The sequence below is a fragment of the Archocentrus centrarchus genome, unplaced genomic scaffold, assembly GCF_007364275.1.
Source record: "Archocentrus centrarchus isolate MPI-CPG fArcCen1 unplaced genomic scaffold, fArcCen1 scaffold_24_ctg1, whole genome shotgun sequence".
Taxonomy (NCBI): Eukaryota; Metazoa; Chordata; class Actinopteri; order Cichliformes; family Cichlidae; genus Archocentrus; species Archocentrus centrarchus.
In genome coordinates this window covers 5577155-5603904 of record NW_022060254.1, presented here as the reverse complement: position 1 = coordinate 5603904, position 26750 = coordinate 5577155, and the positions used below count along the sequence as shown (strand labels likewise).

Here is a 26750-nt window from a genome sequence, read left to right as displayed (position 1 = left end):
AACCTGCACCAGCCCGTCACACAGTGAGAAATAATATTCAGATTAGTCTGAAGAAGCCACAACTTCCAGCATCTCATCCAGGATAAGCAGCACAGGAGAGAAGAAGAAGAACCACGAGACCAGCAAAGATAAATGATTGGAGAACTTCCTGTGGAACAACTGGAAGCCAGACTCAAGTAGGGGACGTGTGGGGGTGATTAAGATGGGAGGTGACAGGAGGAGCCGCCCAGTGCTCAGGGATGGGACAGAATCAGCCATGTCCAATAAAGAAGAGGAAGGAATGCTGGAATGTTCTTTAGTCAAAGAGGGAGAAGGACTGAGCACATCAGAGGAATTAGGGAAGAGGAAAAGTAGGGAACAGAAATTATGCTGTGATAGCTACAGGAAGCAAAATCGGGGAGAGCAGGTCGGAATTATATGGGAGTGAACTGGACAGGGTGGGAACAACACGCTAACATGCAGTGACTCAGTGTCAGCCCTTATCACTAATAAAACAGGGAATGTCATCAGGACCGGCTTCAGGGAATCTTGCAGGTATATGATCACCTGGCAGAACACGAGGAGGAAACGGTCCTTCTGTGGGTTCCAGCACAGGTAGGATTTCTGGGAAAGTGGACCGGTCAGTGTGATTAAATGACTGCAGCATCCTACAGGAGGCGGAAGAGCGCCACGCAGGTTACCGTCTGCCTTTACACACCAAAGAAGAAGAAGAAGCCTCACTCGGACACCTGTTGTGCTTCATGTCAGCAGCAGCTGCGCTCAGGTGTCCCTCCGTTCGGGTAGCAGAGGCTGTACCGGGACTTTGTACCGGGTTTAGGTCTTTAGAGGAGGATGAAGGTCCCGCTGCTGTTCCTGCTCCTCATCAACGGTAAGCAGCTCGCTCTGAACTGTGTGAACGGAGCAGCACCGCAGTGTGAGGAATATCACGCAGATAAACCCACGCAGAGTCGGAAAGCATGGATTGAATGATGAGTGGCTTCATTGATAAGAGCATGAGCGATGATCGGAGACGGCTGAGGACCCGGAGACCGCACAGACTGAGGCAGAGTGGCGGGAGAAGCAGCGCTAACAGCTGGGCTAAAGTAGAGGCTTCGCCTCCGGGGAGCGCCGGGCGAGGCTGCGCTGAGGACGGACAGCATGCTAAAGACGTCACAGCCTCATTGTTAACTGCAGTTCCTCACACACACACACACACACTCTAACAACACAGCATGAGCGTGTGTGCGCATCCATGCTTGTTTCTCTTTCAGGTGTGTTTAAGCAGTCGGTGACCAACTGCGGCTCCATCAGCTTCTGTGCTTTATTATTGTCCTCCATGTTTTTGGTCCAGTTTACATTAGTGTCATTCTGAGGAGTTAATTTCTGCCAAAAGGTTTCACACAAATAAAACCTGCTTTACAAACTGTCCTCGAGCACAAAATGATCTCTCCTCGAATACCAAACAGTTCCACCGTAAGTTTGTGCCAAAGTCACTTTTCCTCCTCGACAGCAGGGGGTGCTATCGAGACAACTGAAACGCGTCGAGAGCAGTATTAACTTTTTTCTACACAATATTAACTGTGTGGACCGGCAGCTGTTGCTGTATGCAGTTATATCTGATAATCGAGGTCAAAAATGCGGGATTGTACATTATGTCAAGGCCATTTTAAAATGCTGAAGTTATGGAAACTGATTGTGTGACTTATTAAAACTGAGTAAGAATACAAACATCTTGAAACACTCCTTTATATTCCACTTAGCATAACATACCCTTTCAGTAAGTCTGTATTCCCTAAAGGACTTAAATTCTTGGTGACTAACTTTAGATAATCAAAATGAACACATTTCCAAAGGCTTGCCTTGATTGTTCATCCTTGAGATTAAACCAACAGTCCATGTATTTTGTTATAACTAGCTGAGGAAATGAATTCAGTAGCAGAACTATGAAAGAACAAGAAAAAAAAAACCTTGACATAATGTACAATCCAGCCTTTTTGACCTCGATTATAACTGCATACAGCAACAGCTGCAGGTCCACACAGTTAATATTGTGAACAAAAGAAGTTAATACTGCTCTCGGCGTGTTTGTCGTCTCGATAGCACCCCCTGCTGTCGAGGAGGGAAAGTGACTTTTGGCACAAACTTACAGTGGAACTGTTTGGTATTTGAGGAGACATCATTTTGTGCTCGAGGACAGTTTGTAAAATATGTTTTGTGTGTGCAGCACGTGTTCTTTGTGTGCAACCTTTTGGCAGGAAATTAACTCCGTATCATTCTGTCTGTAAACATGATGGCTCCAGATGTTCTGAATGAATGTTGATGAAACTTTGTAGGGGTGCAGAGGTCAGAGGTCATGTTAACAGTCCATTAAGATTTGACTTCCATCACCACCAATGCCTCTGAGGTCACCTTCATGGTTTATTGATCAATAAGCCTCCAAATATTTAAAATGTCACCTTTGACCTCTGACCTCACATCTACATTTCACAGCTGCCTTTCTTTCAAGTTGACCTCAAAATATTATTTATGAATAAAGTATTGTCTAGAGAGATAATGAATGCACATAAATAAAATAATTAAACTCTAAATGTTGTCAAGTATATTAAAATGGGTTTCATCACAGCAAACAACAAAAGCTTTGTCTTCACTGCACTACACACTTCTTAAAGTGTGTTTACAAACAAACAAATCTCCAGAAATGACAACAAAAGGAAACTCCGCCCAGAGATGGAGCGGCCGGGGTGGGGTCTACAGCAGCTTGTTGGGTATAAAGAGCATCTTTGACAGGCAGAGTTTCACCAGTCTGTAAGAACTACACACACAAGCTGTGGAAGATTTTCAGAATAAAGTTCTTCAGTGTGAGATGGCAAAGATATTGAATCTGATCATCTCCAGTAACGAGATCAAAGACTCAGAGTCTGTGCAAGGACAAGACTGAAAGTCAGCTTTGATTCCTGTGAGGCAACAGTGCATCAGAAACAACCTGATCCTGTCTGAAGGAACTCCAGGAACACTTCCAGAAATCAGAGCCACATGTGGACTCCTCTGAGCCAGAGCTCATTTAAACTGAGGCAAAGTGGAAACTGTTCTGAGGTCAGACGAATCCAAGCATGAAATTCTTTATGAAAAACATGGACACCACATCCTCAGGAGTAAAGAGCAGAGGAACTGTCCGGCTTCCTCAGTTCAAAGCCTGCCTCTCTGATGGTTTGGGGGGTGCATCAGTGGAACTGGAGCTGGCACATCTGGAAAGGCTCCATCAGAGCTGGAAGGTAGATCCAGGTTTCAGAACAGCGTGTGCTCCATCCAGATGTTTTTTTCAGGAAGGTCTTCATGTTTCAGCAGGACGATGATAAACTGCATCTTTTCCGACAGCACGGCTTCATAGTGGAAGAGTCCGGCTGCTGGACTGCAGGTCAGTCCAGCAGCCGGACTCTTCCACCACAGTCCTGACCTTTGACCAGCTGAGAACATCTGGAGCATCAGAAAACCAAAAACAGGAGAAAGCAGCCCCAGGACTGCTGAGCAGCTGGAATCCTCTATCAGACAAGAACAGGACAACGTCCAGCAGCTGCTCGCCTCAGATCCAGATGTTTATGGTCTGTTAAAGCAGAGGGGATGCTGCACAGCTGGAACACAGACCTGTAACTGCTTTTAAAGATGCGTCGCCATCAAATTCAAAATGAGTTCATGTTTTTATTAAAATTGTACATTTCCTTATGTCTGTGTTCCACTGCTAATAAAATATGGGTTTATGAAATAAGCAGGTCATTCTGTTTTTATTTCTATTTCTGGCAGCAGCCCAGCTGTTCTGGACTCGGGGTTGGATTACAGCAGTAGCCTAAAATACAACGAGCCTTCCTGAAATCACTGAGATGATTAATCTGGGAAGTCTGTATGTTTCATAAATTTGTGTTCAGCTGATGTGAGTGCTTATAGGACACATGTTAATATGCAGGGGTAATATGGTTGTTGCCTTATTGTCCAGCAATAAAATGTTACACAACAGCTAACAGGTCAGCAGAGTGTAGAAGGAGATGATTGACAGGTGTAACACTGCAAGGATACAAAGGCTAATTTACAGCATGGAGCTCTAAAACTGTCAGAGTAGCTGAAGCTGGAAACCTTCGAGCATGCGCAGCGCCATCTGTGCCTGTACAGAACGTGATGTCACTGGGTTGCCTTACATTAGCTTATGTTAGCTAACTGATGACCCAGCGGAAAACAAACTGCTGCCCCCTGTGTTTGATTTTTCCTCGTCAGGGGTGCAGACCGAGCGGTGCAATCAGCGGCTCTTCATGTCCTCATGTCTGTTGTAAGCACAACATCGTCCCCACCACTCAGTGCCTTTCTGACCTCAGAGCAGCAGTCTCCATAAAGACCTGGGAGTTCCCCTCCAATAAAGATTTTCTACTTGGAATTTTGTACCGTGGCTCAAGTATCCTCACAGAATTCCTGAAGCCGTCATCCTCCACCATGGAAAGAGGCTGCTGGTCGTTCCTGCCAGGCTCCTCCTAATCTCCACGGCTCTATGGGAATCGCCTAAGGGAAATAATAAAATAATTAAGGCTGTAGCACATCTACATGTAGATTAAATCATGCAGTATCCCTTCCAAAGTTAACACAAAAGGGTAATTATATTTAATCAAATTTGAACCATATTATATTTAGTATATTTGTTTCAGTTCCAGTAAATGGATTCATTTAAATAACACGTTTCAATGGGATAAATGTATTATATCAGGGTCTTAGCATCATTTATACTTTTCGAGCTGGCTAAAGTAACAAATGACCAGCTGCACTCTGAAAATTAATATCAACTGATGCTGAAGATGACTAAAATATTACTTTCACCACTGCCTGGGTGACCTCTGCTTTGAGGGTTTGGGTCTGTCGGGGTCGGATGATTCAGTCAGGTCTGCTGGTCTCTGACCAGCTGTTCTGTGCTGCTTTCACTGTTGAAATAAAGTGTCTGTATCTGTGTTTATATGCGCGTTGTCAGTAGATCAGCTACAGACCTTTTCCACTCATGTCTGCATATTTTGCAGCTGCAGCCTTATGCTGACGATGTTCATCCTTCTAGGAGATCTTAGAGAATTAATGCTGTTCTAGGTTCTCAGTGCTTTGGCTGGTCTGTGAGAGAGCGCTGCCTTTCCACACATTTTAAATCTGTACAGATTAAAAGCTTGTTTCACTGATTTGAGTGTCGCTGATTAAACTTATTTTGATTGTGTGGTTGTCAGACTGAAGATGATGCTACTTCTAGTTCATCATTTCAACACCGGATCAAACCCAAAACATCTGATTTGTGTTTCTGTTTGTGTGTCCTCACAGTTTCCCAGCATGCCCTGGCTGTGCTGGTGGAGGTGAATGAGGGGGAACGGTCTGTCCTGCTGCCCTGTCTGTACTCAGGTTTCATACCTGAGGATGACCCCACAATGATGTGGACTCGCAGTGATCTCGATCCCAAATCTGTGCACCTACGAGGAGAAGGAGGAGATGATCTGAGAGGACAAAATCAGCGTTACAGCAGGCGCACATCAGTGAGTCCTTACGCTCTGATCACCAAAGACTTCAGCCTCACTCTGAGGAAACCCACAGTGACCGACAGCGGCAGCTACACCTGCTCCATCAGTGCTGGAAGACAAGAACGGAGACTGAGAGACATCCAGCTGCAGGTCAAAGGTCAGCAACAAACCCCAACCCCTCCTGTGCTTACAGGTCATGAGTCAGTACTGTAGACAAAGGTCAGAGGGTAAACTGAGCCAATGTGTTTCTGAGCATCTTGATGAAACCAGCAGCAACATTTAACTTTAGAGATGTTCCCAACAACTAGTTTCTTACAAAACAAGGACACGCGTCTTCATTTTAAATTTAACATACATTTATTTACATTTTGTTGTCTGTTTGGAGCATAATGAGCAGTGTTCATAACGCATGATGCCTCACAGTTAAGAACGATGCTCGTTCTACATGATACGCATCTCAGTAAAAGTTCAAATCTAAAATGATAATAAAACGATCCAAACATCCACCCAGGCTGACAGAAACATTAAATTCTTGCACTTTTCCCCCTCTTGGGTCCTACTCTTTGCTGTGGTCAGTTTGTTTTTAAGGTGCAGACACATTTGTTCCTCTAGGTTTTTTTTTTGCTTCTTTGTACAAACTTGGGGGAGGAGCCAGAAATGCACGGGAGGAAATGAAAGTGTTTTTTCCTGGGAGGTTTGCTTCAGGTCACATTCAAAATCTTCAATAATGACTAACAGCAGTAGATAAAAAAAAAATAATAGTCAGCCCAAGATTTTCTATAAAAATGTCAGGGCTGCAACGCCATCTGGTGGCAGAGGGCTGCATAACACTTAGAACATTTATGTTAACCGACTAAATAGCAAAGATTATTCGGCTAGTCACGCACATCCCTATTTACCACAGACCTGAGCTCACTGGAAACAGTAGAACAGAGCAGAAGAAAATAGCATCATCTGTAACTTCTGGGGTACAGTATGTGACATTCAGGCCTTTGAGCCTGTGAGCAGAGGTTTGTGTCCTCAGCTCAGAGAGATCCAGCATCCACACTTCTGTAAATATATTTACAACCACAAAAAGAAACATTCAGGATGAGTTTGTTTTGTAAAGATGTGTCAGAATCTGTGTTTTTATGCTATACAGAGGTTTTAATAGTTTGAGCTGAAAACAATTCATTATGATCGCTCAGTAGTTTGCAGCTATTGAAGCATTTCATGTATTCCAGTTTAGCTATAATAGATATAATCACTGGTTTCAGGGTCAGAGGTCAGGAGTGTAGATGCTCAGCTGGGCTCCAGTTCCCATCAGTGTGACTGCTGCTGCTTCTACAGCTCATATTGTGGTTTATTGTCCTCTCAGACCAGCAGGTGGAGGTGAAGGTGGAGGAAGGCTCAGAGTCTGTCATCCTGCCCTGCAAAACAACACCTGACCTGCCCGAGGACACCAGGGTGGACTGGACTCGCTCTGACCTGGGACTCTTGGTGGTCCACGAGTATTCAAGCAAAAGTGACCACCTTATGGCTCAGGATGACTATTACACAGACCGAACAAAGATGAATGAAGACCTGCTGAGAACTGGAGACCTCAGTCTGACCCTGAAACAGCCCACACAGAGAGACACAGGAGGATACATCTGCACCATCTACAGGGACAAAGACATCCTGAGACAGAAAGTAGTGCTGCAGGTCAAAGGTCAGTGCTGTAGATAAAGGTCAGAAGCACCAGTCAAAGGTTTGGACACACCTTCTCCTTCAATGTATTTATTTTTTTCTGCATTGTAGATTAACACTAAACTCATCCAAACTATGAAAAAAACAAATTTGGAATTATTTATTTTTTAAAAAAGTGTTAAACAAACCAAAATATGTTTATATTTTAGATTCTTCAAAGCAGGCACCTCCTGATATCAGCTTTGTGAGGTAATCACCTGCACAGCTGTGCAGGTCAAGAGTTCATTTCTTGAATGTCTTGCCCTTTTAATGTGTTTGAGACCATCAGTAGTGTTGTGAGGAGGTAGAGTTGGTATCAGCAGGGTTATAATAGTTTTGGATTTTACATTATCATTTAGTTTTAGTTAGTTTTTACTTTTTTTTCTTTAATTCAGTTAGTTTTAATTAGTTTTCAGAGTGGTTTTGCTTGTTTTTATTAGGTTTTATTTTTGGTTTATTGCTTAGTTTTAATTTAGTTTCGTTAGTTTCAGTATTAGTTTTAGTTTTTCATACTTTGTCAGGTGCAAGATTCAAGGCACAAGAGTGACTACTGTGTAATAAAAACTCAACCAAAGATAACGTTTAAAGAAATATATTCAACAACCAACTGTTCACAGACAGCAGCACTATATGTTAAATGTGTGTAATATTAAGGACACACATGAACATCAACAGGGAGAAACAAAGAAAAACATGAACTCCCCAAACTCAATAAATTCTACAATAAACTCCCAATAAAGTTCAGCGTCAATGCAGCAGATTAACAACAGCTTCTGTTTCAGAGCTAGCCTGGTTAGATGCTCCATATGTCGCCAACCTCATGTCGCATTTCTGCTTGTGTAGCTGGATTGTGTGTGTTCATTACCTTACGGTCGTGTGCTGGTGTTTTATATGCCGGCTGGGACTTCTTTTGGTCCTCGCTCTTTGTGCTCAGTTTTTTTTGGCTGCAAACATATTTGTCCCTGTTTTTTCACTTTCTTCATTCTCTCGAGTCCTTACATTGATGGTTCCTGATTGTTATTCTCTCACTGATAAAGTGGCCAGAAACGCACAAGGATGGAACAGGTTCATCACAACGTTGCGGCTGCGTGGCAGCGAGGAGTAGTCACATTTCTCTGGAGCTGAATGCCAGATCACGTCGGTTCAGAGCGGTTTCCTTGTGTGCGCTTCTCAGGTGGACTTTGACGTTGATGTTTTTTCCTCACTGAGACGTGTTCCATACATTTTTCATCATTCACAACAACACACTCTTCTATCTGTATTATCGGACTCAAAGAAACTCCATATGGGACTCTGCTGCTTTCTCTGCAGACCGCTGCCATTACTTTGCAGACCAGTGCGGTGAGCACACGCACAGCTGCCCGACGGCGCTCCCAGCGTAAACTCGGAGAGCGGAAAAATGATCAATCCACAAGGCTTTTAAATAAAATGACAAACAAGGAAAGGAAGTCATTTTATCTATAATTTTAGTTTGTTTTAGTTAGTTTTTAAAACTCACAATACAGTTTTAGTTAGTTATCGTTTTTCCCTTTTAATTTTAGTTATTATTTATTTCAGTTAACGACAATGTTTTTTCAATTTCAGTTTTCGTTATTTCATTCGTTTTCATTAACTATAATAACCCTGATTGGTATACAGTGAATAGCCCTGTTTGAGTAATGTTCTAATCCATATTATGGCAAGAACAACTCAATCATCACTTTAAGTTCAGTCAATCTGAAACACTTCAAGAACTTTGAAAGTGTCCTCAAGTGCAGTCACAAAGACTATCAAACATTATGATGAAACTGAGTCTCATCAGGACCGCCCCAGGAAAGAAAGACCAAGAGTTCCCTCTGATGACCAGGATCAGTTCATCAGAGTTACCAGCCTCAAGTTAACAGCACCCCAGATAAGAGCCCACCTAACTGCTTCACGGAGTTCAGGCAGCACACACATCTCAACATCAACTGTTCAGAGAAGACTGCATGAACCTAGACTTTAAGGATGAATGGCTGCAAAGAAGCCACTTCTAATGAGGAACAACAAGAGGAAGAGACTGGCTTGGGCCAAGGAACACAAGGAATGGACATTAGACCAGTGGAAATCTGTACTATGGTCCGATGAATCCAAATTTGAGATATTTTATTCCAAATGCCAAAAAAAGGTGAGTGTATGGTTCCCATGAAATATGAAAGAGGAAGTGTGATGGTCTGGGGGTGCTTTGCTGGTGACACTGTTGCTGATGTATTCAAAATCCAAGGACCACTTAACCTGCATGGCTACCACAGCATTCTGCAGCGACATGCCATCCCATCTGGTTTGTGCTTAGTGGGACCATCATTTGTTTTTCAACAGGACCCCAAACCCACCTCCAGGCTATGTGAGGGCTATTTGACCAAAAAAGAGGGTAATGGAGGGTTGGATCCGATGACCTGGCCTCCACCATCACCTGATATAAACCCAAATGAGATGGTTTGGAGTAGGATCGCAGAGTTAAGCCAAAATAGCCAACAAGTGCTCAGCACCTCTGGGAACTCCTTCAAGACTGATGGAAAAATATTTAAGGTGATGACCTCATGAAGCTGATTGAGAGAAATTAAGAGTGTGCAAAGTTGTAATCAAAGCAAAGGTGTCTAAAAATCAAAGACATATTTTGGTTTGTTTATAACTTTGAAGTTTAATTCATGATTTCTTATGTGGTCCTTCATAGTCTGATGACTTCTGTATCAATTTACAATGCAGGGAAAAAAAAGAAAAACAACCAAAGACAAAATTAGAAGTTGTGTCCAAACATTTGATTTAAACTGTATGTTTTATATATATATATATATATATATATATATATTTTATGTTTCACCACAGAACCATTTCCATCCTGGGCCACAGTTCTCCTGGTTCTCCTGGTGCTCATTGTTGTTTCCGGAGGTCTTTTATTTCATTTCCGGTACTGTTTCGTGTCAGGTGAGCCTCTCTGACTACTCTACCCACAACATGACTTTACTAAACAGTGTGTGTGCTTCACTGCACTGATCTGACACACAGCTGTTCTTCTTCTGTGGTGGTAAACAGCAGGCTGCCATGGAAACATGTGCTGACAGGAAGTGTTGCAGCAGCTTCAGTAAATGTTCCTCCTTGAGTTGTGCTCAGTCATGTGGTGGAGAGCTTCAGATGTTCAGAGCAGACACATGAGATCTTCATGGTTCCTGTGCTGATGTGTGTGAGACGTGGCCGACTGTGGAGGCTCAGTGTGTCTGTTCTTCTGCTCTTCATCAACATGTCTGCAGCTCTTTACAGGACGCTGTGACTAGTTACCAAAGAACGAGTCAGGAACACATCAGGAACAAACTGACACACAATCTGAGACTAGGAGGAGGGCACAGGGAGGTCATGTGACCATCAGACCTGCTGCTTTTATTTCAAAAAACTCATGCTGTACTCTATTGTCCTGTCAGATTACCATGTAGTGGTAGATTCAGGGGTGGAGTCTGTCCAGCTGCCCTGCAAATCTGCAGTTTACCTGCCCAAAGATGCTAAAGTGGAGTGGAAGGACAGAGACAAGAGGAAGGTCCACGTGTACCAGAACGGCTCTGACCAGCTTGAAGAACAGGACCAGCTTTACAGAGACCAAACAAAGATGAAGAGAAACCTGCTGAAACCTGGACACCTCAGCCTGACCCTGAGATACCCCACAGACAGACACACAAATACCTACACCTGCACCATCAGCAGGGAACAAAACATCCTGATGAAGAAAGAAGCAGAGCTGAAAGTCAGAGGTCAGTGGTACAGATACAGATCAAAGGTCAGAGGTAAGAGTGTACTTAGTTTTCACTTGTATTTCATATGACCTTTTTAGTCCAATTTCTCTCCAAAATTTATCAGTATTAGGAGTCTCAATATTAGGAATAATAATCATAGCATCAATATAAAGATCCAGAAAGGCCACGACCTGATGGCGGATTCAAACCCTGAACATTCGTGCTGTGTGGCAGCAATGCCAACCTGACATGATGTCTGACTGGGATTTTAAGTTTTGTTGATCCAGCTAATTTCTCCGTGAATCGCCACCTTGTGTGATGGAGGGGTTTGTGTGTCCCAGTGATCCCAGGAGCTATGCTGTCTGGGGGCTTGTCCCCCTGGTAGGGTCTCCCCTGGCAAACTGGTCCTGGGTGAGGGGATAGACAAAGAGTGATTAGAAAAACTCCTATGGAAGTGTCATCAAGGGAACTCTTTACCCTGCCCAGGATGGGGTTCCCGGGGCCCCACCTTGGTGCCAGGTCTGCACCCACCCTTCTTGGAGTCACTGGGCAGGTGCTCCAGGGTGCCCCATCCAGTGACTCCATCGTCCTATTAGGAGACTTCAACACTCTTGTGGGCAATGACAGTGAGGCCTGGAGTGGCGTAATTGGGAGGAACGGCCTGCCTGATCTGAACCTGACTGGTGTTTGGTTGTTGGACTTCTGTGTAAACCACAGGTTGTCCATAACAAACACCATGTTCAAACATAAGGATGTCCCTAATTGCATGTGGCACCAGGACACCCCAGGTCACAGGTCAATGATCGATTTTGTTATTGTTTCATCAGATCTGCGGCCATATGTTCTGAGCATATGGCCACAAAATGCTGGACCAGCTCTTCATCCTCTTGAGACTGTTTGAGTGTGCGTGGGAGTTTACCCAATCAGTCTACATGTGTTGTGCGGACATGGAGAAGGCATTTGACTGCATCCCTTGGGGTATCCTGCAGGGTGACGCTGTGGGAGTATGGGGTGTCTTGCCTGTTGTTGTGGGCCATTCAGTCTTTATACACCTGAGTGAGAGCTTGGTCTGTTTTGCCGGCAATAAGTTGGACTAGTTTCCTGTGGATGTTGGACTTCGCCAGGGCTGCTCTTTGTCACCGATTCTGTTCATAATTTTTAATGGACAGAATTTCTAGGTGTAGCCAGGTGGTGGAAAGCTTCCGCCTTGGTGGCCTCAGGATCTTGTCTCTGCTTTTTGCGGATGATGTGGTCCTGTTGGCTTCATCTCTTGGTGGCCTTCAGATCACAGTGGAATGGTTTGTGTGAAGCAGCTGGCATAAGAATTAGCACTTGTAAGTCTGAGCCATTGGCCCTCAGCCGGAAAAGGGTGGAGTGCCTGTTGTCTGGGACCTCCCTCTACCGTCTGCTGGGGTGGTCACGTGGTTGTCGTTGGAATGCGTGGCCATGGGACTTTAGTGCTTTAGATATTATGTCTCTCGGCTGGCCTGAGAATGCCTCGGGGTCCCCCCAGATGAGCTGGTGGAGGGGCTGGGGAGAGGAAGATCTGGGCTTCTCTGCTTAGGCCATTGATTGGACAGACACCAAAGACATAACCATCTCTGTTCAGTGGAGCAATGGGACATATTTCAGTCAAACATGTTTTCTCTGCAAATATTTCACTTCATCCAGTCAAAGAAAATGTGCTCAATGCTGCTGCTCTCTGTGAAGCTCATGTTGTGCTTTGTTGTCCTCTCAGTCCCCAAGGTGGAGGTGGATTCAGGGGTATTGTCTGTCCAGTTAACCTGCAAAACGACAGTTCACCTGCCCAAAGACACTAAAGTGGAGTGGAAGGACAGTTCAGACAGGAAGGTCCACGTGTTTCAGAATGGCTTTGATTGGTCTGAAGAACAGGACCAGGATTACAGAGACCGAACACAGATCAATGAAGACCTGCTGCCAACTGGAGACCTCAGTCTGACCCTGAAACACCCCACAGACAGCGATAGCTACACCTACACCTGCACCGCCTACAACCAGAATAAAATTATTGTGCTGATGAGACAAGTGGAGCTGAAAGTCAGAGGTCAGTGCAGTAGATTCAGGTCAGAGGTCAGAGCATGCATAGTTGTCACCTGTGGTTCATAAAATACCTAGTTGTGACCTTTTTCCACACATTCCTGTCCATACATCTTCCTCTAAGCCAGTGGAGGTCCTCAGTGAGCTAGAAAAGGTAATTTTTTGAACAGGGGCCTATTCCAGGAAGCAGGTTCAACAAACTCTGAGTTTAAAAACAGACTCTGAGTTGATCAACTCTGAGTTTCCCGTTCCAGAACAGCTGATCAGAGTTAGTTCAATCAGCTCTGAGTATGATCACCCTGATTTAGCGCGTGCATAAGGAAAGAAAGCCATCATCAATGGAGCGCTGATACCAGGACTCACCATGGCAACGGGTAAATAAAGGGCGGAGCCTCCATTTTAATTCGATGATGGAGGATCACTCGTGTCAGTGTGGAGCATGACGAGTCACTTTAATCAGCCTGACCCACTCTGACATCATCATAGACAGAATAAAGTTTGTTATCAAATATATCATTTCTTTATGTCTGCTGTCATCATTTACACAACTTGAATCTCTGCTGAAGCTGAATCCTAATTTTACATTTGATTCATAAAATCTAATTATTCAGCCTGACGGACAAACTGCAGGAGACAGAAAGTGAAGATAAAACTGTAGAGAAACAGCTCAGACTGAGTTTACTGACCGACCTGTTAGAGACTGAGACAGCAGCAGACCCCGGAGCTGACCTCAGGTCAGTTTGTTACTGAATAAAAACTGTTTTTGCTGCAGTTTATGGCAGTTCAGTTCATGGCCATTCAATTTTTTCAATAATAACACAATAAAAATGGAGTATATTGATAGAATAGAAACCTCACTTTGTCTTTTTAATGGAGAATTTCATTATTTCTGCCATTACTGAATAAAAATGAGATTTACATAAAAACAGCTTTAATGTTTCCAGTTTGAGTGTTTCTAATCTGATCTAAGATCAGCTTCACTGATAAATGCCGGGTTTCTGACAGCAGAGATGTTTCTGTTAAAGGTCAGAGGTCAGTCATAGTTTCACATTTAGCTGGAAATATTCAGAGCAGTTTTCCAAGTCTGTAATGAATGTAAAGTTTTACCAGTAAAGGCAAACATGCTTTGATAAATGTCTCATCTTTATAGGTTTTAAATATTTAAGCACAGTTTGGGAGGATGAGACATTTTAATTAAAGAATCCAGATTGTGTCGGGAAAATGAATCCATTATGAACAGATCCAGGCTGGATGAGCTGGGAAATAACTGGAGCCTTGCTGATCCGTTATAGAGCCGATAATCACTGATTTAGGTGATTTTCAGTGAAAATATTTGGAAATTCATACTCTCAATTTCAGAGAGCAGAACTTTCAAAATGACATCATTTAAATCCATTTAGTTCAGTTTGAAGTCTTCAAATCATTTCAGCCTCATCTTCACTCAAGCATTCACATCATCTCCAGGATCAGACATTTTTCCACCAGTGAGCTTTTCCAACACGACCAATGATCGATCATTGATCACTGATCAGTGTGTTCTGTGTCAGCAGCTTCATCCAGATCAGTGTGATGTAACAGTGATGCTACAGTAACTACAGTAAATGTTTCAGTGTGAGATATATCAGTCCTGCTCATGCTTTAAATTAGAAATGCAGCAATTAGTAAAAAGTCACTGATGATACTAATAAATATCTGAAGTACTCCTATCAAAGTGCTTCTTTTTTGCTTTGTCTTTGTCCCCAATATGAATGAGTTCAACAACATGGCAGACGGTGTGAATTGTGGCAGGTCTGTTACTATGAATGAAATGACTGTGGCTGGAAAGCAGCTAAACATCAATGAATGCTTTTACTGCTGAATTTTAAGAATTGACAATTTTCTGTAATCTTTGTTTCTAAAAGATGAAGGCTCACTCACCCCAACATTATGCCGGGGATTTAAAATCTCACTTCCTAAACCCAAATAGATCTCTCATATTGAATACCATTTTTGCATAACAATGATGTTTTTTATATTGGCTAATGGGCTCTAGTACAGCCTTCAGCCTGTCACTGATGAAAGTCAATCAGGAGATCACTGAACAAACTGTTACCAACAGTGATGGATGATCCTGACCACCCTCTGATCACTTCCTGGACAGGCAGCAGAGGACCGCCTCTAACAGACTGAGTCAAGGACAGATGAAGGAAATCTTTAGCCTCTTTTCCACTAGCACCTGCTTGACTCGGCTCTTCTTGGTTTTGGTCCTTTTGCATTGAGGTTCAACCTCAATGTGAGTGGAGTTGTTATAACGAAACGGCTGTTTTACAACTACTCTGAAGAATCTTTGAGAGAAAAGGAAGGTTGGAGATTGGCCTATAATTAGCTAAGACAGCTGGGTCAGTGATGGCTTTTTAAGTAGTGGTTTAATTACTGCCACCTTGAAGGCCTGTGGTACATAGCCATCTAATAAAGATAATTAAGATTGAAGTATCAATTAATGGAAGGACTTCTTTGAGCAGTCTTGTCTGAATGAGATCTAATAAACATGCTGACAGTTTAGAGGAAGTAACTATTGAAGTTCAATCAGAAAGATCAATCAAAGAGAACGAGTCTAAACAAATATTCCATCTCTCTCCATTAAATTGAAACTACAATAAAATTAAAGACTTCATTTCTTTGTAAATATTTTCACTGCTCATTTCACTTCATCCAGTCAGACAGCAGCAGCTCAGTGTTGTTGCTGCTGTCTGTCCAGCTCACACTGTGCTTTGCTGTCCTCTCAGTCCCCAAGGTGGAGGTGGATTCAGGGTTAGTGCCTGTCCAGCTGCCCTGCAAAACCACAGTTCACCTGCCCAAAGACGCTAAGGTGGAGTGGATAGACAGTTTACACAAGATGGTCCATGTGTACCAGAAGAGCCGCAACCATCCTGAAGAACAGGACCATCGTTACAGAGACCGAACAGAGATCAGTAAAGACCTGCTGAGAACTGGAGACCTCAGTCTGACCCTGAAATACCCCACAGACTGGGACAGAGGCCCCTACACCTGCACCGTCTACAGCAAAGAGGGAAACGTCCTGCAGAAGAAACAAGTGGATCTGAAAGTCAGAGGTCAGAGCTTCACATTAATGGATTACAGAGCAGTGGGGAATAAATTTACCTGCATTCAAAGTCTTTCTTAAAGCGCTCTTATTAAGTTTATGGATTTAGTACGGCTGAAACGATCATTTTGGTAGTCGGATAAACTGTTTATTTTTTTATCGATTAGTTGATTAGTCAACGATTATTTCAATCTTACCTCACCTGCTCGAGCCTGCCCACCTGTAAACATCACCTTGTTGTCTCTCACAATTAAAATATGACCCATAAAAATACGAGTTTAAAACTAACAAAATATAATTTAACAATAATGTGAGGATCACAATAAATATCAAATAAACAATGCATATTGAAGTGAATGCAATTTTTATATTTAAATGAAAATATAATGTGCTAATGAATAAAAATGTCCTCTGTCCATAAGCGCAAATGAGGCTTCAAATTAAATCAAAAAGATTTTTCCATCCAAAACAGAGGTTTATTATTCAGGATGAACGCTGATATTAATGCAAGTACCAGTACCCAATACAGTACCCAATACAGTACCAAATACAGTACTCAATACAGTACCAAATACAGTACCAAATACAGGACCCTATACAGTACTAAATATAGTACCAAATAGAGTACCAGTCAAGTTCTGACACACTTACCCAAACCTTTGACTGGTACTGTATAGACTGCTGTCTTGCATTTTCACAGTGTCACTAAAATTAGAAACATCCTGTATCAGCGTGATGCTAAAAAGTTAATTTGCAAATTTATTATTTACTATTTATATTTGCAGAGGATAATGTGGCAAAATCATTGTAATAATAATCATTTTTTACAGATTATACTGTTTTTTTTAATGGCTGGAGGCTTTAATAGAATTCAAATTTGATTGAGCCTGGTTCTGCTGGAGGTTTCTTCCTGTTAAAAGGGAGTTTTTCCTTCCCACTGTCACCAAGTGCTGCTCATAGGGGGTCGTTTTGACTGTTGGGTTTTCTCTGTATTATTGGAGGGTCTTTAAAAAGCACATTGCAGTGACTGTTGTGATTTGGTGCTATATAAATAAAATTGAATTGAACAAAATGTCACTTCAGTGGGGTTTCATGGGCGCTTTCACTTGAAATGATCGACTTTACTGACCCAAAAGAGCAGCTGGGACAGAAATGTAGAGATGAGCTCATTGCATCCTGAGGATTTAGCAATACGGCTGCAGGGCGAACTAGAAGGACACTCAGCAGAGTGCATACCCACCCACCCCAAATGTCCTCTGTGCAGATACTCAGCTTCAGTACACACCACCCAGTGTTACCATGCCACCATCATAAATTACGAGATCAAAAATACTACAAATTGATTTTATTGGTTTTTAAAAACTGTAAAATATCATTTTAGATTTTTATTTAAAACTGAGATCCACATACACAGATAATGACTTCTATAGTCTGGATTTATTTTATTCAGTTTGTGTATCCTGATAGCATCCTCTAAAAAACTCAGTTGAAAAACAGAATACGAGTTGTGAGTATTTGAATTTAACATTAACAGTAACTGTTCATACCTGAATACCAGATTTCATCACGATAGAAGAAAAATTCACAGAATTTTTACATTTTTCTAATGATGAAATTGGAGTTTCATAAATTTTTGAAACATTTTTCTGATGTTGACCTTTGACCAGCTCACCACCAAAATCCAGACTCTGATCCTCCTGAAACGCTGCTTTGACTTTGAGCTCTGTCCCTGTTTCCTTCTGCTCTGATCTGCTTCTGTCCTTCAACTTTTTCTACAACTGAAAACCTGCTGCTGTCTCTACAGCTCATGTTGTTTGTGTCCTCTCAGTCTGTCAGGTGGAGGTGGAGGAGGGGGCGGAGTCTGTCCGGCTGCCCTTCAAAACCACAGAAAACCTGCCTACAAATGCCAGAGTGAAGTGGAGGGACAGATACAACAGGAGGGTCCACGTGTATAAGAACCCCTTGGATCAGCCTGAAGAACAGCACCAGGATTACAGAGACCGGACGAAGATGAATGAAGACCCGCTGAAAACTGGAGTCCTCAGTCTGACCCTGGATCAGCCCACAGAGAGAGACAGCGGCAGATACAACTGTGTAGCTGAAAACACGAGCATCTTCAGATACAAAACAGTGGTGCTCAAAGTCAAAGGTAGGTGTGTGTGTGTGTGTGTGTGTGTGTGTGTGTGTGTGTGTGTGTGTGTGTGTGTGTGTGTGTGTGTGTGTGTGTGTCTCAAACAGGGAGCATGAGGAACAGAAACGGCTCAAAGGACCTGAGTTCTCCCTGTTGGAATGATCTGAGCAGCATGTTTAGTTTGAGGTGGTGCTGTCCTCCACTGTGACGCTGTGTTCATGAAAACTCTGACAGCACAGCCGCTCTTGTTCATTTATTAATTAAATTAACAATTAAATTGATTATTGTGAGAGCATCCAGTTCCCATCATGAGAAACTGGAGGCTTCAAAAGCAAAAACAAGCAAAGAAAAATCTGATTTCATCCACTCGGTGCAACAAAACCTTTGGTTTATGAAACTGACATAGCAGCCTCAACACCATTTTATTGGTGACTCTAATGTCCTGTTTCCATGAAGGCAGCATGTGTTACACATTTCCAAACTCATCATTCCTGCTTCAACAGCTGATCTGAGAATCTCTCACATATACATACACACATACACACACACACACACACGCACACACACACACACTATTGACTGAAGCTCCAGTACCATGATTTACCTTATTAACAGGTAAATGCAGAGCTTGAATCCACTGGAGTTGAAAGGGTTGTATTGGTCCTAAACAACATTCATTAACTGATCTAACACATTTTAATTAGCAAAGTTCACTAATTATAGTTTAAAGTAATTTAGAGGATAAATAAGGATATTAAGCTGTAACCTGACACAACAAATCCATGAAACATTAAAGCTGTACCAGGATCAGACACAACCTCCACATCTGCTCTCAGACCTGCAGTATGACCAGTTTTTTCTCTATTATTATTTATAAACCATACAGATCAAAGTGTTTGTGAGGAAAGTGTGACTTCTTGGTGACACTCATCAGTTAAAGGTGGGAAGTGGATCAGGAGAAGGAGGGGCTCCCCCACAGCTGGGAACTGGCTGTCAGTCAGCTGGGATGGCGACTGTGGCTCCGTCTGTATCCAGACATCTGCATCCACAGCTGCTGATCTGAGTCCAGGATGAGCTGCTGATGGAGACAGAGAGTCAGTGTGTTTGTGTTTGGTCCTGATCTGCTGCCAGGTCTGTTTGACGCTGCTGGATTTACAGCTGACAGATCCCAGATTAGAAATATTCAATCAATAGAATCCACTCAGTGATGCAGTTTGTTTGGAGGAAGCAGCCCTTCAGATGTCATGTGATCAGAAGCAGTTGGATTGATTTGGATTCATTAAAGATCATTTTCACAGTGAACTGATCAGTGATTGATTCCAGTGAAAATCAGTGATGCTGTTTGATCCTGAATCTTTCTCTCTGTTTGGTGTGTGTGTGTTCTGCAGGGAGAGGTCAACTCCACGATCCAACCATCACAATCAAAGGCAGCTCCATTGATCCGACTCCTCCGATGGCCGATCAGTCAGTTTGATCTGTTCTTTGATTACTGATGATTATTGTTAATCCATCATGGAGGACGTTCCCTTGCTGGAACAGGTGGAGGAGAGAGGAGAGGAAGCACAGGTGGATCCTGTTCCTACAAACATGATCACATGACCTGAGGGCTGTATGGTGACGTCACATTAATGAGTTCTCAGGAAGCTGTCTTTTTTTTTACCTGTTACATCACCATGGTAATTGAAACTGTAGCTTATTAATATTGTAGTTTTATTTATTTTTTGTTTTATTTATAAAGGAGCACTGCATGTGTTCCACTTGTGTTTGTGTAGCGCCATCTTGTGCCAGTACAGAATGTGACATCACTGGGTGATGTGGGTTATCAGACTGAGATTAGCTTATGTCAAGAATCAAGAATGCCTTTATTAGTCCCACAAATGGGGAAATTGCAGTTAACAGAACATCCATCCAAAACAAGCATAAACATAACACAGACAGGGGGGACAGATGTCTGAGGTCATGCAGCCGTTTCACAACGGCGCTACCTTTAGCAGAGAGACAGAAAGAGATACATTGGGATAGTATGGTGGGTAGGGTCAGGGTCAGGAGGGGATGCAGACGGAGACGAGAGGGTGGGGGGCATTGTGGAGCCCAGATGCCAGCTCCCAGCCAAACAGTTCGCTGATAGTGATGGAAGTTCATCAGCGGCCTTGGTACACCAGATCCAGCTTCACAAATCACAGAGAGGGCTGAGGGGGATAGCGGCCATCACGCATAGTTCTGGAGAGATATGATTGCCAGCCAAGGCCGGCTAGGGAGCCGAATTCTGATAATGCAGATGTTGTTTTGGAACAGGCTGCTTGTTTTTCAACAGCCTTCAGTCTCACTGGGAAACCATTCAATAAATCCAATAATCCAAATTCGTTAGTTACCGTCCTCACTGTGCAGAACCGTACCTTATCTCCAGATCGAACCCCTCTCACCTGCTACTCCCCAAGTCTACGGCTCAGGTTCATCAGGCTTTGAGTCTGAGTCTGTACGGTTCTGGTCAGCCCATCCACCTGGGTCGGCAGCCTCTGCAGATGTCGAACTGCCGTCCAGGTTTTCTTGATTTCTCGGTAAATCAGGTATCCTCCGAGCCCAAACAGAAAAGATACCGCTACCAGATAGCCAAATATGTAAGCGTCTTCCACCTCGAGGGCCGAGAAGCACACAGGTCTCCACGAGCTCCAAGAATCGATGACGTATCCAACCGGGTCTGTTCCACTCGGACACGCAGGCTCCCCTTTCCCAGATCTCATAGTGGAAAAAATTCGATCAATGGTCGTGAAGGCCCAGTTTGCCAAATCCATATTGCTCTCAATCTTATTCTTATTCGAACAGTGTGCAAGAGACGCTCTCACAGCAAGCAGGAAAGATAGGGAGGGCAGGGAGAGAGATAGAATGCGACCGTCCCCGTCAGAGGCTGGAGCAGAAGTTAGCTAAGTAGTGAAGAACCAATAACCTGCAGGCGTGAAGGTGAACGAGCATTTGACATATCTGACATATTTTTGCGGGGATGTTTATAAACTGTGCCTTTGAAATGAATCCAAATAAAAACCTTTACTCTGACTAGTGTTCTTCTTTGACATTTTTTCCCACAGCAGCTTTGTTGACAGTATATGACAGGAAAGCAGGAGAGGAGCTGCAGAAAAGAGCACAGGCCGGGACTCAAACCTGCGCTGCAAGCTTTGTTTGTCCGCTCTACCACGGAGCCAGCCTGGTGCCCGCGGGTCTTCTTCTTCTGTGGTGTTTCTGATGTGTTTGTGGATGAAAACAGGGTTCCTACAGCTTCAGCAAACTTACCCCCACCCCATTAAAATAAGTAACAGTTGTTTTGTTTTTATTTGCACTTCATTGGTGTTCTATTTCTTCATTAACATCTATGTCCTTGTTAGCGACAAGCTAATATGTGCTAATGCAGCACGAGTCAAAAGTTTGGAGCCATTCATACAAATATGAACCAACTTTTTCAGATTCAAACCTCGTCCCTGGCAGGATTATTTCTGCTGTTTAAAGAGAACTTCTTACAATAATTATTTTCTCTGATGAATGGATGATGATGATGATGATGATGATGATGATGATGGTATGAACTTTGAATGTGTTCTAAAATAGTTTGTTACTGCTCGCAGTGATAAAGTGTAAAACATGATATTAATGCTTTTACATGCTGGTTCAGGGTATCTGCAGCATAACACCTGAACTTCAGTCTTATTAGTGACCATCATTAGTGACCTTCTAACATCCAGACATGTCACACACTGCAGGATGAAGCACAAACTTCATCTTTGTAATAAAAATACTATCTGTGCATTCACAGCTCCCATCGATCACTGAGGTCAGAGGTGACAATGAGTTCAGATCTATTGTCGCAGACTCCCAACACTTACAGACAGCTGCTGTTCAGAATAGAGTTCAATAAATCTGGTGTATTTCAGCAGTTGATATTGTAACTGATATCTGTGGATTTTAACGTGTAATTTTAACATATCAGCAGTAATAGTAATAGTGCTGCTGCTGTAACAGGTGAATTTTCCACTGTGGGTTGAATACAGTGTGACCTCATCAGTGAAACACACTCTAGAAGCTGAAGGTCTTCTTGTTGTAATCTGTGATGTTGTTAATGTCACAGTCTGCAGGCTCTGCAGTCGTACACAAATGATGGAAGTGTGTGCTTGTTATTCTGCCTTCTGTGTGTGTGTGTGTGTGTGTGTGTGTGTGTGTGTGTGTGTGTGTGTGTGTGTGTGTGTGTGTGTGTGTGTGTGTGTGTAATTACAGGCTCGCACTGCAGAGGTCGCTATTTTACCTCTATTTTAGAAACATTTGGCTCAAAGTGCTTCACAAAGATGCAGCCGGCTGAGACACTCAGAAAGTTCACAGCTTTAACTAATGATGCAACCATTTAGGCTTCGCCCATCGGGGGCGGGGGGGGTCATCAGTGTTTACAAACATTATTGGAGCAGTGCTTAGACTGAGACCGGTGAGAAGTCCACAAGTCCACGCAGTGACAAACAGCTCCTGTGTGTCCCAGAGGAAACTGCAGGATCGGCTTTAACGGGACTTTGTGCCGTTTTTAAAGCAGCATGAAGATGATGATGATGATGAGGATGATGATGATGCTGATGATGCTCGTGACCAGTAAGAAACTCGCTCTGAAAGGTTTGCAGTTTCAGCTCTGCTGCAGTTACATTTTCTTTGCTGACTGTGTTCAACGACCAACAAACAACCTGTAATCATTTTATTTATATGTATGTCATAGTTACATGAAGCCCATCACAATTAGATTTATTACATTATTACATTTAAGACAAGTGTGCGTGCGTGTGTGTGTGTTTGTGTGTGTGTGTGTGTTTGTGTGTGTGTTTGAACAAGAGAGATAGGGGAAAGTGTATTTGTGTGTGTGTGATAACCTAAATAAATACAGCCTTCAGTTTTGTATTTGTCTGTGTGTCTCTGTTAAACCGCTGTGAGAGAGGAGAAAACAGAGAAAATGGAGAAAACTGAGAACACTGGTGGACCTTCCTGCTCAGGCTGCCAAAGTTACTCCAGGAGAGCTTCAGCGACTCATCCAGGAGGTCACAGAAGAACCCAGAACAACATCTAAAGCTCTGCAGGCTTCACTTGCCTCAGCTAAGGTCAGAGTTCATGACTGAGCAATAAAAAAGAGGCTGCTGTAAACGGATCTATGGGAGAGCTTTCCACATTACTGCTCTCCTTCAGAGGAGTTTCACACAATGATGTGTTAGAAACAGAAACAAAGAACATGTTTGTTTATCTCTGGAGAGCAGCTGTATTCTGAGCCAACTGATCAAATAAATTGATCTTCAAGAAAAGGAGTATTTGAATGGATTTTTGAGCACATGCCCCCGCAGTTAACTGGCAGGTGTGCCTCCCTCAGCACAGTAAGACTACAGAGGGAGAGTAAAGGGAGAAACCTGCCCGGCTACAGCAGGTAGACTGAACCTGTGTGTGAATTCAGCTTTTATATTTCATGTTTACTCTCAAACAGCAGCAAGTCTGCAGCTCAAATAAAAACTGTGATGTTTCAGCTGAAAATCAGCTGGAAGCTCCACGTTTCAGTCACAGCAGGTTTCCAGTGTGATCTGATCCTCTGCTGGGAGGATATGTTCATTATGTGCAGCTTATTTTCCCACTGAAACCACTGACTGAGGCTCCACTGTGTGTCATCACGGGAGTGTGTGTGTGTATGTGTGTGTCAGTTTGGTGATTCAGATTCAATGTTGTCATAATTTGGATGCAGGGACAATCTTGTTGTTCATCCGTCCTTTGACAGCTGGTGTTTTTGTCCTGCTGGATGGCGTGCCACCCTCCTCATCATCAAAGAAGGCTGGTGGGCGAGACGACTCTTCCATGTGGCACATTGTAGTGTGTTACACTGTTACTAGTATCAGATACATAGGACCACTGAACACTGACCTGACATCGAGCATTCCTGGATAGAAAAACACACATTGGAACACCATCAGTCATGGATCAGCCTCCGCAGACCTCAGCATTACTGAAGCAGTGTGGGAGCATCCTGACAGAGAAACATCCGAAGAAGAACTCTGGATGACCTTTAAGAAGTCTGCAGAACTGTTCCTGAAGGCTGCCTCAGAGTCCTCAGATTTCTATGGGTTTAAGGTAGCCAGTTTTCTATAGACTACCCTACAGCTTATTGAAGTAAGAGAATTTGTTTTTACAGTTTTGAATAATTGGTGGAAAATTTATCAAATTAGGGCCACTGTTGTTTTAGTTAGACAAGTTTTAAAAAGCAAAGTCCCAGCTGAAGTGAAGTAATTTGGTACTTGTCTAAAACTTTTTGTTGTATTGCACTTTTCAAAACACAGTTACAGAGTGCTTCACAATTTAAATAAAAGTCACATATTAAAGATAAGTATAAATGTTTGAACATACAGACATGTAATCACTCATAGGGTCAGACATCAATTCCAACATACTTACATGCAAATAGCTGTAAACTATGAAGTGAAATCCAGGCTGGGGCATTTCTTTCTCTGGGTACTCCTGTGCCAGCTGCCATAGGGCAACAGGCAGGGTAGACCCTGTAGAGTTCAGCAACCTGTTGCAGGGTTAACACAAAGAGACAGACAACCAGTCACATGTCTGTGGACTGTGTAAGGACACTGGAGCACCCTGCCACGCCTGCTTTCATCAAACAGGAAGTTGAACAGGTGGAAGATCAGCAGCACTTTCACATTAACATCTCTCAGAAATCACTTGGTTGACTGAATATGGAAGCAGCTGTGTTTCTAATACACCACATTCATGTTTTATTCATAGTAGAATCACCCTGTAGATACTGACCACTTTCTAACTAACATTGAGCTCCCAGTGAAGCAGCAACATTCAGCTTGTTAGAGGCAACACAAATGTCTCCATCCAAGCTCATGTTGTGCTTTGTTGTCCTCTCAGTCTCCCAGGTGGAGGTGGATTCAGGGGTGGAGTCTGTCTTGCTGCCCTTCAAAACCACAGTTCGCCTGCCTAAAGATGCTACAGTGGAGTGGGAGGATGGTGATAATGATCGGGCCCATGTGTATCAGAACGGCTCTGACCAGCCTGAAGAACAGAGCCAGTTTTACAGAGACCGAACAAAGATGAATGAAGACCTGCTGAGAACTGGAGACCTCAGTCTGACCCTGAAATACCCCACAGATGGAGACAACTTCACCTACATCTGCACTGTCTACAACAGGGAGGGAGACATCCTGCTGGGGAAACAAGTGAGGCTGATAGTCAAAGGTCAGTGTTTTAGATACAGGTCAAAGGTCAGCTGTCATGTACGAGTTAATGGTCTAAAATCTTTTATTTTGGATCTATTTTCAGTTCCTTCAAATGATCTAAATTCTTTGATAGTTTTCTCTAAAAGCCAAAACTGTGAGATGGAGCAACTGTGAACAAAACGATTAAAAATGGACTTTCAATGATCCTAAATTCAAACTAAAATCCTCTGCCATGATTTTAGTTTGGGTCAAACAAAGTTTAGTTTAGGTCTATGCCAGGGTGCTGGAAAGGAGGGTCCGTTCGCTAGTTGAACCACAAGTTTAAGGATCTCAGGGTTATGTTCACAAGAGATGAGAGCGGGAGATTGACAGACGAATTAGGGCTGCATTTGCCGTGATACAGACTGAGGTTCTGGGAATGTCCTACTGGGAAGAGGCCCTGGAGCAGACTCAGGCCACGCTGGAGAGATTATATCTCTCAGCTGGCCTGGAAACAGCTCAGTGTCCCCCTGAATGAGCAGGAGGAGGTGGCTGGTGAGAAGGAGGTCTGGGATTCTCTGCTTAGGCTGCTGCTGGATGGATGATGTTCACTGAGTCCAAATCAATCTTAATGTAAGAACTGAATGAGAAACGCTGACATCCTCTGAGCTATTAGGGCTGCTCTATTATAGTAAAGTGTTCTGGGTCGTTCCACTGTAGCCCCTGGGTACAGAGCTGGAAATGATGCATAAACCTTCAAAGTGTTGTTGTTCCTCCATTTAGGCTCAGAGTGGTTTGATGTTTGAGGGGCAGTGATGGGAAATAAAAAAATATTTATAAAGTTTGTATAAAATGTAGGGAGTATAAGTAAAAAGTCAGAACATTAAATACTGCAGTAAAGTACAGATACCTGAAAATTCTGCTTAAGTACAACAATGAAGTATTTGTACTTTGTCACCTACCTGTGTAAAACGGTAATGACTGGATGTGACAGTTTTATGATGACAGTGTTATGATTTTTTAGAGTGTAAAGGTTTTACACCCATAATCAGTGAGATTTCTGGTTCTTTGTGGAAGCACAAATGATCCTAACATTGTAACAATGTCAACATTAATAACTACCACCATCTGCAGAGCTGTCAGAACTTTAAGCTTCATAGAGGTCACTGTAAATGTTTGGACACAAACTGGAAAATAATTGGTGTTTAAAATGAAGGAGGAGCCAGCAGCCCCTCATCCATGGCTGCACAACCTGTGATGGACAGCCAGCACTGCTGCCAACTGTACTGACTGTCCTAAAAGTCGCTATTTGATGTCATC

The 26750-nt window shown here is 43.0% G+C and overlaps 1 protein-coding gene across 1 annotated transcript in view; it reads left to right on the top strand.

Annotated features, from left to right (window-relative positions):
• The window catches only part of LOC115775636 (NLR family CARD domain-containing protein 3-like), an 866494-nt gene that overhangs the window by 80105 nt on the left and 759639 nt on the right, over window positions 1-26750 (top strand). The window contains exon 6 of the mRNA XM_030723106.1: window positions 25152-25470. Coding sequence (XP_030578966.1) covers window positions 25152-25470 — 319 coding nt within the window. The remainder of the gene's footprint in view (window positions 1-25151; window positions 25471-26750) is intronic.